Consider the following 14,228-nt stretch of genomic DNA (forward strand, 5'->3'; position numbering starts at 1 on the left):
CTCCCCTATGTCTGCAAAGCAGGTGTTCCTCCTCACCTCTGCCCTGGGCTACCGATAAATACACTGGGGCCCAGAGAGGTGAAGCTACTTTCCCAAATCACACACCCAGTTAGAGGAGGATTGAAAAGCAGTGCCCAGCCTCTGGACTTGAAGAAGTGCGGTGTTGTGCCACCCTTGCTGGGCGCCAGGCCTCTGTCTCCTATGGGGGTGGGGGCAGGGGGATGGGAGTGCTGACCCCACCACTGCTGCTTCCCGAGGGGTCTGCAGGCATGTCCGGCTGAGCCGTTGGGTTTATCCCTGCTTTCATCCGTCCGCTTATCTCAGAAGTACAACAGGCTTGGAACATCCTGCTCTCTGGGAAATTGCTGAGATCATCAGAACAACAGCCCTCGAGGGGAAGTCAATGCAGCAGAGAACCAAGACCACCCCCCACCTAGAGGGGCTGGAGGAGCCCAGCAGCCCTCACCTGGGCGTGGCCCAGGCCCCTTGCCGAGCTCCTTGCAGCTCTCCTGGCTTCTTTGATCCTTCCAGCACAGGACAGCCAGTTGGAGCTACAGTTCTAAGCCCAGTTTAACCTCTTGATGGCTCCATCTAGAGAAAACAGCCCTTCTCTGGTCCACGGGGCAACCCCCCTCCTCCCCGAGGACCTCCCTATCCCAGCAGGCGAATCCTATCTCCTCAGAGCTCCCATGACCACGGTACCCATGTTAGTCATGGCACAGACCCCACAGTTCTAGAACTGTCCTTCTATACCTTGGTCTCCCCTGTTCTACTCTAAGCACCTTAAGGATCTGTGCGGTCTTCATATTCCCAGGGTGGGTGGAAACTGAAGAAAGATTTGACAGTGAAATCACAGGTGAGAAAAGACCCTTTCTCTTACGCTGGCATGAGTATGCCCACCCAGGAGGGACTTCACTGGGGCTTACCACCAAAACTCATAGAGGAGCCCTTGGTCTTTTGTGAACCCCAAGCCAGCGGCAGTGAGTGGCCATCTGTCTGCAGAGATCTCTCCACCTCAGCGGGGCAAGGCCGCTGGCCAGAAGACAAGGTTCTGAGAAGGGCCCAGGTGAGGGGTGAGCCTTGGCCTGTGATGGGTCTTGTCCCAGGCCAGCAGCATGGGGATCAGTAGGTGGTGGGGCCAGGGAAATTGCTGCAGGGACAGTGGCAGGTAGAGAACCTGCCACAGGTACCTGGGGGGATGTCATATGGTGATGTGTGATGCAGGACCCAGGGGCAATTCTGACAGGTGGCCAGGAAGACTGCAGGTGTCAGGAGGGCCCACAGGAGACAGGGGTCTGTGCATTAAGGGCTACTGTCCTCACTTGGCTTGATCCTGACAGTGGGGCAGGGAGGACAAGGCAAGAATGAGGGGCTTCCCCCACCCCTGGGAAATAAAGAACTTGGAACCCCATTATCGGAACCAGGCATGAGCTGGGGTTGGGGGCCACCCAAGGATGAAAATCCTGGCAGCTGAAAGCCGGAAGTCCCGTGGCCACAGAGAGCCTGTAGATGGGGATGGAGATGGCAGGTCACTCTAAGAACAATCAGAGGGAAAAACTGAACGGCAGAGGCTGAAAGAAAGGGGAGAGAAGGCCAGGAACTGGGGGAGGAAGTGGCCTGGGGAGCAGCCTCACAGACAAAGAGGCTCCAAAGGGCACTAGTGGTCCTTGTCAGGGTGCATTACAGGAAAGAGGCCTGAGCCTGCTCCTCCCATCAACGGGCCAGCCTGGCCCTGCTCCAGAGATGCAGGCCATGGGCAGGGATGCTGGAGCCACTGGCCCTCTGTCACCTCCCGCAGTCTGCACGATGCCTGGGTGTTTATCCCCATCCGACAGTAAATGAAGACACCAGGTCTCAGAGAAGGGCCCACCACACTCTGCTGAGCAAGTTGTGGACCCCAGCACTAAGAAGTGCCACTCATGCTGTGGTTACCATCGATGCGCAGATTTGTCATGACAGTTTTCCAACAGTCACTGGTCAAGAGCCCTGGGGAAGGGGCACCCCTTGCTAGTTTGCACAGAGACTCAGTATGGGTGAGCAGAGGTGAGGCAGAGGGTGAGCTACATACACAAGGTGACCAAGTAGGGGAGGAGTAGGATGGGGCTGAATGCAGGTGTCCATCCTCTGCAAGCCCCCCTGGGAGCCAGCCTTGCGCAGCTCTCCCCCAAACCCGCCCTTGCCCTCTGGGACCCAAGCGTGGTGATCCCAGGCCCAGCTCAGCGCTCTGGCATTCCTCTTTTCTCTCTCTGGGACTCACTCCTCAGGCCAAGCCTCCTTCTCCTTCAGGAAGCCCTCCCATCCCTCTAGCCTCTAAGCCCTCCCTTCCCTGACTGCTTCTGCACAGCCTCTTGGTACCCACCAACAACCCTCAGGCACATTGTGAAGTGTGGAGGCAGAAAGAGCCTAGGCTCGAGACGTAGACAGACCCAGGTCACCTGGGTGAGTTACTTCACCCCTCTGAGCCTCAGATTCCTCACCTGTAAAATGGGAATAATAACCCCTACCTCGGAGGTCTGATGTTAAAAGAGGTGATGCCTGTCATATGGCACACTGTAGGTGCATAATGAGGGACAGCTCTCAGGGCTGTGGACTCCTTCAGGGCAGGGATGGCTGGGCCCATATCCTCGGAGGTGGTACTGAGACATGGTGGGAGGAACAGAAAGTGTGCATGTGATGGGGGGAGATGTGGGGAGACCTCAGGCCACCAGTGGACAAGGATGTCATCCAACCCCAGACTTATCCTCAGGCTGAGCTTGGAGCCCGAGGGAAGGAGCTCCCATTGTGACACCCCAGACCCTTTCTATCAGAGCCTAACAGTCACTGGGAGCGGGAAGAAGGTCAGGCGGTTCTTGGGCTGACAAGTTGCAGCAGGGACAAAGGAGTGGCTGAGAGCAGCTGGGGAAGGGGATGGCCCCTGGCCATGGATGGATTAGGCTGCTCCATCCCTGCTCCAGTAGTGGCTGTGACAGAGAATCCCAGAGGCCCCAGCTCCTTCCCATCTCCTCCTATTCTTGCCCCCACCCTCCAGGAAGATGAGACCCTCCATCCCCTGCTGGGCACCAGTGTGCTGATTTCTCCTGCTCACTGTCTCCTGATTGTCCTTCCTTCTCCTCACCCCTCTTATCTCTGTCCCACCCAGACCAGAGCCTTCTGCATTCAAAGAACATGCATGCAGAAAGAGAGCTTCTGAGCAGCTGGGGCTCCTAGGGTCACAGAGCCCTGCAGCCGCAAACCCCAGCCCTCCGCACAAGAGGCAGGCGTGGGCCCTGCTGCTGCCGTATGCTGCCCACTACGGGCGCCTGCCCGCCCCAGACCCCGTCCCTGGGCCAGGGCACAGACACTGCTCGCATAGCCAGGGCCCCCAAAGGCTCTGGAGCACTCCAACCCTGGGTCCCCAAAATAGAACCTGGAGCCTGAAATCTGCATTGGGACAACATCTGAGCAGGAGCCGCCTCCCTGGCCTTGGCACCACCGCAGACTTCAGATTCACTGTTGGAGCCAGAGCTGTCTTGTTGGACTCCTGTTCCCTATCTGTCCCCCTTGGGGCAGAGAGTGCCTCTGTGGCCTCCAGGGCAGCAGTTCGTCCTGCTTCTGCTCCAGCAGCTCCAGGGATGGGCATTCTCCCTCTGGATGCTGCCCACTCCTCCACTGGACTGAAAGGTCTTCCTTCTGAGACAGCGGCCGGAGAGGGGCTGGCTGCATCTGGGAGTCCAGTAACACTGGTTGTGAATCCCAGACAGGCCTCCTACTAAATGGGTGACCTCAGAGAAGGCATCGTTTCATCCTTCCTGAACATCAGCTTACTGCTCTGTAAAATGGGGACAGCAGCGTTGGACAGCAGTGTCTGGTGACAGCAGGGTGGCAGGAGTTGTTTTCCTTGTCTCCATCCCTCCCTGAGGTGCAGCTGAAATCTGCCTCCTCAGCTGCTGACCTGCAGCTGCTTCTCTGATACTACACAAAACAAGTGCAGCAGGAGGGCAAGAATACTGGGGTCCAACGACCAGGACGTGGAGGAATATAATCAAGAGGTGGATTTTAATTCCCTGCCATTCTCCCACTGGCTGTGTGGCTGTGGGCCAATCACTCAGGATCTCAAGCCTCAGCTTCCTCCTCTGTTTGTGGGGATGACATCACCTCCACCTCACGGGAGGGCTGCCAGGCACGAATGCGATTACAGGTGTAAGCTGTAAGTCGCCAAATCCATGATCATGCCTATAATTATCATTCCGTGTCTGACAGCCCTTTAATTATGTGAAGACAGTGATCAAGTCTTCCCCACCCCCTGCTCTACACCAAATTTCTATGGCTGTTGAGGACAGCTAAGCAGATCACCCACTCCCAGTCCAGGGTCGGTACCATGGTCAGGGGATGCAGAGGTCAGGCTCAGTTCTGCAGGCTGCAGTCCTAGGAGCCAGCATGAAGGAAGATGAAGGAAGAAGACCCCAGCACAGCAGCTGCCCCACCCCGGCTCACAGCCCCGCTTCCCGGGCTACAGACAGAGCCTCCATGAGCACCTCAGAGTCAGGGCTGGGGCACTCCTAAGAGCCCTCTGCTTACTCCATCTCATCTCATCCTCTCCACAGCTCTGCAAATCAGGTGGAATAGTTGGAGGAAAACAGGGCTCAGAGAGGGTAAGTGACTTGCTCAAGGTCACAAAGGGCAAATGTAATGATGGAACCAGAATTCACACCCAGGTCTGAGTGCCTCCAGCTTCCTCAACTGTCCAAAGCAACAAAAGCAGGACATGTAATTATCCTTGTCTGACCAAGGAGGAAATTGGCTCAGAGGGGCCAGGCCTTGCCCAAGGTCACACAGCAAGTCACAGAGAGTGCCAGGGCAGGAAGCCTGGAATTAGAGTTAGAAAAAATTTCCGAGATCATCTTGCCTCATCCTCTAAAGGTCCAATTAGGAAATGGAGAAACTGAGACCCCAAAACAGGGAATGTCCTCGAAGAATGCACACAAGATTAACACCAGGTAAATTAGTACAGAAAGGATGGAGAATTCAACAGATGGCGTTGGGACATCTGGACATCCATTCGATAAAAAAGAAAATGAGACCCCTACCTCACACCCCACTCCAACTAAATTCCAGCATCTCCCCTCCACATCCTCACCACCAGTCTCTTCCAGTCATTGTATACACAGGTGCTAAGCCCCGGACACCGGGCGCTAGATGAGGCCTGGAGACTACTCCGAGCAACCTACACAGACCAGCTAGCACGCAACTCCACTCCTAGAAATGACTGCGGTGACTGGGGCTCGCAAGGGCTGCTTAGGATCACACTGCTAGTTATGGGAGGAGGGATGGTCTGGAAGGCTTCCTGGAGGAGGCAATGCCTGCAAAAAAGCTGAAAGGAATGGGCTTGCTGGGATGAGGTAAGGGCAGAGTGAGGACGTGGATGATGCAGAGGTGCAGAGCCTGGCAGCGTTTGGGGCAACTGGCTTCTTTTCATATGGGCTTATAAAAGCTTTCTCTATGTAAGAGAATTAACTTTCACATAGATGTCTATTTTTTCCTATTTTATCAGTTGATTTTGTTTCTCATGCTTTTCATATAAAAATTTAAATTTTTATGCAGTCAAATCTACACTCTTCTTTTCCTTTACAGGTTTTTGCCTTTGGTATCATGTTTAAGGAAGGTGGCCCAAGATTATATATTTAATTCATATTTTACATTGGTAATTTCTCACTGTTTACATTTAAATCTGTAATCCACCCATCTATCTATAGCTCCCTATGTGTGTATATGTGTATGGAGAGAGGTTTGAAAGCCTTTCCTCTAAAGCATTGAGATTAGAATTTCCTTTCCTTTACATCTTCCTGAGTTGTTTGAATTTCCTCAACAAATGTGTACTCCCTAAATAGAAAAAAAGGGATCTTATGGAAAAAAAAAATACATTTTAATCCATCTGGAATTTCTTTTGGTTTGAGGTAAGAGGCAGGGATCTAATTTTACTTTCACCAAACGGATACTTCAGCTGTCCCTGTACGGTTTGTGATATTTGCAATAATTTCCACGATCATTTGCTATGCAGTACGTTCTCAGATGTGTGTGGATTGCTTCCAGGTTTTCTAGCTTGTCCCAAGGCAGCCCTTTCCCCGTGTACTGGCTCTGCCTGGCACTGCTCCCTCCCCATGTCTGAGCTCTGCTCCCTGTGCCACTCCTGTGGTCCCAGCTCTGCTTTGAGGCCTCAGAGTCCAACTGCGCCCTCAGCACCACACAGTCTTGCAGCAACTGGAGGGCCATTGAGGGGTGCCGACCCACCCAGTCTGCCCACCTGCAGGCTGGACCTTGGGCATGCCAGCTCGTCCAGTCATCAGTCTAATTAACCCTCGCCAACTTCCAAATGGGGGTGCTGATGAATGTCAGCTGGGAAGGGTGTGGGGCGCTTGCAGGAGAGAGATGGGCAGCCCTGGCCAGGATTACTCTGGCCCTGACCCAGGAGATTTGGGGGAGGGTGCAGCCTAGGGAGGTTTGAGATGTATTGCAGCATTAGGGCCGTAAAGGGAACAGGATTAAAATCCCCACCCCCAGCCAGCTCCTGACAGCCTAAGAGGCTGGATTTATTTTTCTGGGCTACACAGAGCTGGGCAATTAGGCCTCTGTCTGCCCTTGCATCTGCTGGGGTGCACTCAGAGTGGCTCATTAGACAGGAAAATGAAACCGGGCTCAGCCTGGAGCGGGCCGTCTCTCCCCACCCATCCTGTGGTTGCATCAGCCCGTGGGGAGACATGAGCAGAAGAGCTGGGGGCCCTTAGAAAGGATTATCCCAGCGCCCCACAGAGGGCTGTGCCAAGGCCACAGGGTGGTGACTGTCCACAGCCTCCTGCTGATGCCCATCATCTCCTGCCCCATCCACGCTTCCTAAGCAGAAACTTAAGGTTGTCACGGAGTCATGAACAAGAGCGTATCCGTTTCCCCGGAGTGTGGCGTGACTATACCAGGCACCCTCTGTGCCATTCAGAGAGAAGCTAGGTGGAGTCCGGGGGTTCCCGAAGGCCAGAGGCGGCTTGGCCTTATTGCAGTAATTAATCCTCAGCTCCCTGCACTGCAACAGCCAGGCCTCTGCCAGCCTTTTCTCTCTCTCATGGATGCAGTAATATCGTCTCCCATTTTCTTATCCTCATAGCAACCCTGCCAGGTTTCCAGGATTAAATGGGTCTTATCATCTCCATTTAGAAGGGGGAAACTGAAGCTCAGAGGGCCCCTCTCTGACCTGCTGGGTCCCTTTTCCCCAAAGCACCAGAGAAGGGAACAGCCATCCCTTTGAACGTCTGTATGGAGGACACATTTTCCCCAGGTTGGAACAAGGGTCTGTCTTGTTTGGGACATAAGACACGATGGTATCTGTTATCTAACTGGACACATGGGGTGTGGGTTTGTACCTCCACTTGACCCACAAGCAAGCTGAGGCCCAGAGAGGGTCTGGCCTTGCCTAAAGTCACACACTAAGTCACTGGAGGAGGCAGGGTACAGTTCAGGTCATAGTTCCCTCAGCCAGAAATGCCCAGGTGATTCTGGCGGACTCCAATCACACCCTGGAGCCCATCCCAAAGGCTGCTTCCTCCAGGGAGTCCACCTTGATTCCCCAGTGAGATCCATTCTTCCTTGCCCCTGTTACAGGTCCACATGGTGTTGGTAGGAAAGGAAGGTGGGGAGCCAGTTAGGAAACTCACCCCCTCTTCCTGCCCATTGGCAGAGCCTGAACCCAGCTCCAAGGGTGGCCTGGGAGGTCCCTTGGCTGAGTCAGCACCCCTCCCTCCAGCTATAGCCAGGGGCACTGGAATGCAGTAAGCAACTCTATAACCAAAAACCCAATCAAAAAACAGGCAGAACACCTAGAGATTTCTCTAAAGAAGACAAATGGATGGCCAATAGGTACATGAAAAGATAGATGCTCAACATCGCTAATTAGAGAAATGCAAGTCAAAACTATAGTGAGGTATTACCTCACACTGGTCAGAATGGCCATCATTAAAAAGTCCACAAACAATAAACGCTGGAGAGTGTGTGGAGAAAAGGGAACCCTCCTACACTGTTGGTAGGAATGTAATTTGGTGCGGCCACTACGGAAAACAGTATGGAGATTCCTTTAAAAGCTAAACATAGACTTACCATACGGTCCAGCAGTTCCACTCCTGGACATGTAACCAGGGAAAACTCTAATTCAAAAAGACACACGTACCCCAATGTTCATAGAAGCACTATTTACAACAGCCAAGCCATGGAAGCAACCTAAAAGTCCATCCACAGCGGGGGTGGGGGGTGGGGGTGGGGTTGTGTGTGGATGTGTGTGGGTTTGGGTGGTTGGGGGTGTGTGTGTGTGTGTGTGTGTGTAGCAAAGGGTGAAGGCATGTTGATGGATTTCCTCACTGCAGGTGTCTTCCTGCCATGGTGGGAGGGGCTCCCATTGAAAGAGGTAGGCAGCTGGGGGAGATAATCTTTTCTGTGTTCCCCCCAGCTCTACCACGCTATTCCTGGCCTCTGCTGAGACCGGGCCCACTCTGGGCAGAGCAAGGTTTCCCACCTCCAGGAACGGCCTCAGTCAGGTGGGAATCATAGGATGACAGGAGCATCATCAAGATTCGACTGCACCTTCTAGATGCTTCTGCACCTAGACTCCCTCCCTTTGTTATATCTATGCAGACCCCTTCCCCTTGTTGAGACCTCAGCCTTTCTCATCTGGCTCCCCGCCCTCCCCACCTCCACTCAAGGCCCCTCAGCTCATTCTCCATGATTGAGCCAGAGGGGTCCCCACACAGCCCAAGTCCGCCTGTGCTCCCACCGCCCAGGATGGACAGCAGGCTCCCTAGCACAGCCTCTGGCTGAGCCCCCTGGGCCGCACTCTCCCCCTCTCCTCACCCTGGCCCCCCAAGGCTGAATTGCTTTCAGTTTCCAAACGCAGGACACTTGTAACACGCAGCTCCCCTGCCTTGAATACTTTCCCACTTGGCATGACATGACCAGCTAACTCTCTGACAAGCTTTCCTGCCTGGGGTGTCCCTGGGCCTTGGCAGTGATCAACCTGGGTGGTCTGGATGTCAGTTCCTGTCTGCTCTGCACCCTCCTGGGAGCCCTTCAAGGGAAGGAGAAACCAGGTTTGATATACCTGAGACCCCCAGACCCAGGGCAGGTATCAGGACAGGTTTGTTGACTGAATAAATGACCAGTACTGCCCAGACAAGACTGTTGTTGTGGGTCAGGGGACAGGGCATAGGACTGGGGGTGCAGTCAGGGGCAATGCATGCTGTGCCTTCTGCACCTTAGCTTGAATAGATCACTTCCTCTTCCTGGAGCCCCATCCGTAAGAAGAAGGGGATCACAACAAGCTTAAAATACCCTTTGAAAGGCAAACATACTACAGAAGTACAAGAGACTTGACTATCACGGTCTGTCTCCTGCAGTGTCTCGGGCTGGAAGTTCCTCTAGGCATCTGACCTGTATCCCCCTTGCTGCAGCGAAGCTGGTTTTGACACTGTGCTGCCTCCCACAGATGCACAGTCTTCAGGGAACCCTGTGGGGATGGCCTGAGAACTGTCTTCTGTCCTGCCCCATCCTTAATTGGCAGTAGTAGAGTAATGAGTCACAGACAACAACCAATTAATTATCCCTAGTTATAAAAAGCTTTTGCTTCCCCTTCTTAGCTGTCAAGAGAGCCGGCCTCCTGCTGCCAGGCTCCTCCACTCCCTTCGTGCTGGGGGACAGGAGAAGAGGTCATTTCACCTCTTCCCAGTCCTCAGTTTCCTGTTTCCTTATTTGTCAAGTGTGTGTCCTGGGGGGAGGGGACAGGAAGGAAGGAGGCCAGTCTGGGGAGAGGAGGGGGCTCCTTCCCAAACTCCCTGCCCTGCCTCTGCCCTCCCCAGGAGCCACTCCAGGACCACAGGGCCAGATCTTCACCAGGGAAGCACTGAGGGTGCCTAGTCTGGCACTCAAGCCACTCACTCCCTATCTTGTCCCAAATGCTCCTGGCCCATTGCTCTCTCTTTGCATCAGGTAACTTCCCAAGTCCTCCTCCCTGCCCTTCCTTTCTTCTCCTTGAAACACACCCAGACTCAAAATGCACCTGCCTTCCCTCCAGCCTCTATCTTCCTAAGGCTCTTGCTGCAAATCTCTCAAGAACTCCAGGTATGACATGGCTTGGAGCCTTGATTTCTCCATCCATAAACAGCATGCCCCACAGGGGTATTAAAACAATAAACTTGGCAATGTTAGGCTCCCTGTAAACAATGGGTGCTCCAGAGGTGCTCAACAAGAGACTCTCCAAAGAGGTCCTGAGGAAAGGCAATGCCTAAGAGGGGGCGGTTCACAAGGAGGAGGGGAATATGGGGATGACGCCTCTCCACCTGCCAAGCCCGAGGGGCTCTCCTTTCACTTCCCAGCCTGTGCTCCCAGAGCTCACTCTGGGCCTCTATTTGTTCAGCAAAATTCACGGAGCTTCTCTGCACTGACCCTGACTTTGAGACCCCAGACTGCTGTTCCCTTCACTGTGTCAGGCCAGAAGCCCAGCCCCCCATCCCTGTCCTGGCCCAGCTGTCTGGGGAGGGACTGGGGAAAGAAAAGAGAGGAGAGAGATGGGGAGAGAAGGGGGGCAGGCTGAGGCTGGAACCCAGGAAGTAGGAAGGAAGCGGGAGGAAGGGGGAGGAGACAACTCCTCAGCTGGGAGGCTGGGGTTGCCTGAGGTAAGCTCAGCCCTTTCTGCAGAGGCCCCACCACTCGGAGGTGCTGCAAACCCTCTCCCCTCTCCCAGCCAAGCTGCCTTGTGGCTCACAGCCTCCTGCCATCACCCCGTACCTGGCACCCTGGGCCTTGGCATTTGCAGAGCCTGCACCAGCGCAAAACCGGCCTCAGCCTACCACTTCCTCCACCCTGGGCCTGGCGCTGGCCACAGCCAAGACCTGTCACTTCCTGACTCCACAGCCTATGACTGGCTGGCCCTGGGCCCACCATGAGGTGTGAGGTGCCTGGGAGATCCACCTTCCTCCAGTGTCTACTTCGACAGCCAAGGGCTGTCTGCTGGGATCTCAGCCAGCCTTCTCCTCCCTTCCTCAGGCTCAGCTTCTCCCCTTCCCCCTTCCCAACTTCCCCAAGAGCTTTGGGCCCACACCACACAGTGCCAGATCTCAGCTCTGCCCCTCACCGGCTGTGTGACCTCGGCCTGGTTACAGACGTCCCTGGCTTCTGTTACCCATGTGAAGTGGTGGCAATGACAACTAGCTCACCTCAGCACCCGGCACACAGACACCCGGGTGCCAGCTGCCTGCGAGCTCCGGCATTCCTGACACACGGAGGCCCTGCTGCCTCCCTTCCACCGTCTCAGGGGAGAATGGAGCTCAGAGTAAAGCAGAGGGACTAAGGAATTCTGAAGTCTTAACCCAACCTCGCTTCTACCTCAGATGTGAAGAGGCCGAGGCGTGGCAGTCAGGAATGACTTGTCTAAGGCTAGCCACAGCCAGCACTGTGCCGGTCACTTCATGTTGTGCCGCACGCCATCCACCCAGCAGCTCCTTGAGAGTGGTGGGTGTTGTTTAACACTAGGTGAGAAGGCTCAAAGTCAAGTCAGTACAACTTGAACTTGAGGCTGCCTGACTCCTGATCTGATGGCCTGCACCACTGTTGAGGAGATTCTAGGTCCACATTAGAGGGCAAGGCTGTCCCGGGCGGGGGCCTGCTCTGTAGGCCTGGGCAGGCCCCTTCCTCTCCCTGCCTCCTCTGTGCTACACTGGAGACATGGTAACAAATCAGGCCAGGTGCCCACCAGGTGGTACGTGCTTCTCACCTTTGGGGGTCATGACCCCAGGCTCCTGACTCAGCCTAGCGCTGTCTCTCCCCGCAGAGGCAGAGGAGGGCAGACAGGCAGACAAGCTTCCCCAACCTCCCCATCTAGACAGCCCGGCGATGCTTGGCCTCTGACCTTAGCCGCCACCCCGCCCTTGGCCACTCTGGCCTGTTTGGGGGCTGGCTGAATTTGGAGGCTGGCTTCTTTGTTCAGACAAGCCAGAGGGAGGAGAAAAGTTGTTTTCCAGACAGCAAAGCTTTTAGATAAACACCATTTATCTCTCTCTCCATTCCCTCCTGAAGGAATTGGGTTCCTTCAGAGAAGAAACTAGATCCACTGGCTGATGGCGCCCCAGGGACGGAAGTGCGGCTGGGGGTCTGGCCTGAGAAGCTGGACACTAAAGGAGGCTTTCTTTATCTGGCTGAGCACCTGCTGCCAGCCCTGGCAGGCTAGCAGCTCAGGTGACTGGGCCCTGGTGCCAGGCGATGACACTGCCAGCTCCCAGGCTCCAGGATGGCCTGACCTACCTCCTCACCCTCCCCTCTGGCCTCCTGCCTGGTCCGGATCTGCCAGGAAGCTGAGAACTTCTGCTCACCATGGGGAGAGCCCTCCCTGCCGAGAGCAGCCCAGCCCCTACACCGTCAGAGAAGAGTTAACAACTAGCTACACCCATGACAGGCTGGCCTACTTCCTTGCCCACCAAGTCAGGTAGATTCGGAAATTACCACAGGCCCATTTTACAGAGGGAGAAGCTGAAACCCAGAAGGGGCGGTGGCCTGTCCGGAGCCACACAGCAGAGTGACAGAGCTGAGACCCTTCCCCCCAGACCCTGGGGCTCCCTGGGTCCTTTGTCCCCATCCCAGCACAGCTCACCGGTGTGGTGTCATCGTGAGAGCGCTGGTAGCGCTTCCAGCGGCAGCCGTAGATGCCCGTGAGGCAGGAGAGGCACAGCTGTGGCTCGTAGTACTGCAGGGGCTGGTGTCTCACCATGCTCGTGCCTGCGGCCCTGGCGCCCTGCCCTCAGGCGCCCATGGAGGCCCCCAACTGGTCCTGCAGGAGGAAGCACAGGCCTGTGAGGCAGGGGAAGGGTGACAACTTGGCCCCAACACAGCATGTGTCATTGTAGTCTAGGTCAGAGTGGGTCAGTCTCTGCTCAGAGCCCTGCAATAGGTCCCTGTCTCTCTTGGAGTCAGAGGCCTATCCTTGCAGGTCCCCCAGGACAGTGCCCTGCCACCCACCCATGACCTAATCATCCAACAGAATCCCCATACCCATTAGCAGTCACTCCCCCACTCCCGTCCCAGACCCTGCCCACCCAGCAACCTAATCTACTTTCTGTCTTTATGGATTTGCCCATTCTGGACATTCCATATAAATGGAATCATATGATATATGGCCCTGTGTGTCTTGTTTTTTTCACTTCAGGTTATGGCCTGAATCAGTGCCGTATTCCTTATTATGACTAAGTAATATTTAATTGTATAGATATACCATTTTATCCATTCATCCACCAGTTGATAGAGTTTTTGGTTAAGTCCGCTATGAACAAGTTTTTGTGTGTGAATGTATGTTTTCATTTCTCTTAGGGACATACTTTGGGATGGAATTGCTAGATCACATGGTAACTCTACGTTTAACTTTTTGAAGCTGTTTTCCAAAACTGTTGCACTATTTTACGTTCTCAAAGTACTATCATCCCCATTTTACAGATCAGAATTCTGAAGCACAGCAAGGTTTAGCCATCTGTCAAAGGTCACACAGCAGAGGCCAGCAGTCTGGCTCCTTGCTCTAACCTGGGGGTTGGCAAACTATCTCATGGGCCACATCTAACCAGCCACATATTTTTCTGCAGCCCACAAGCTAAGAATGGTTTTTACATTTTCAAATGGCTGGGGGGGGAAACCAAAACAAAAATATGTTGTGATCCGTGAAAATTATAGAAGAGTCAAATTTCAGTATCCATAAATAAAGTTTTATTGGACGCAGCCCCATTCATTCGCTTATGTACTGTCTATGGCTGCTTTAAGTATAACTGCAGGGTTATGACAGAGACCATGTGGCCCGCAAAGTCTAAAATACATACTGCCTGGCCCTTTACAAGGACAGTCTGCTGACCCCGTAACCACAAGGCTATGATGGCCCAGGAACTGGTATTGGAGTGCAGGATACAGTGGAGAGAGGAAAGGGCGCTGCAGGGGCTTAACAGTTACGGGGAGGGTCAGGGCTGCTTCCCAGAGGCAGCGCCAAGCTGAGGCAAGATGAGCTCCTCTTGCTAAGGCCCCAGAGGCCACACCACAGGGGCAGCGGGCTTCAGGCCCACCAACTACTTCCACGTCTGGGCCTTACTCGGGGCCTCTGCCTAACACCCCCTACTTGCCCCCACTCCCTAAGTGCTAACCTCACACAGGGATTACAGCCTCCAGTCCGGGTAGGGAGATGCATCAGGGGC

At 54.5% G+C, this 14,228-nt stretch overlaps 1 protein-coding gene across 5 annotated transcripts in view; it reads right to left on the minus strand.

Moving 5' to 3' along the window:
• The window catches only part of GDPD5 (glycerophosphodiester phosphodiesterase domain containing 5), an 82,924-nt gene that overhangs the window by 26,842 nt on the left and 41,854 nt on the right, over window positions 1-14,228 (minus strand). For all 5 annotated transcript variants that reach the window (XM_032489406.1, XM_032489407.1, XM_032489404.1 and 2 more), the window contains one exon: window positions 12,653-12,829. In XM_032489406.1, coding sequence (XP_032345297.1) covers window positions 12,653-12,769 — 117 coding nt within the window. In that variant the 5' untranslated portion in view covers window positions 12,770-12,829. The remainder of the gene's footprint in view (window positions 1-12,652; window positions 12,830-14,228) is intronic.

The sequence above is a fragment of the Camelus ferus genome, chromosome 10 (assembly GCF_009834535.1).
Source record: "Camelus ferus isolate YT-003-E chromosome 10, BCGSAC_Cfer_1.0, whole genome shotgun sequence".
NCBI classification, from domain to species: domain Eukaryota; kingdom Metazoa; phylum Chordata; class Mammalia; order Artiodactyla; family Camelidae; genus Camelus; species Camelus ferus.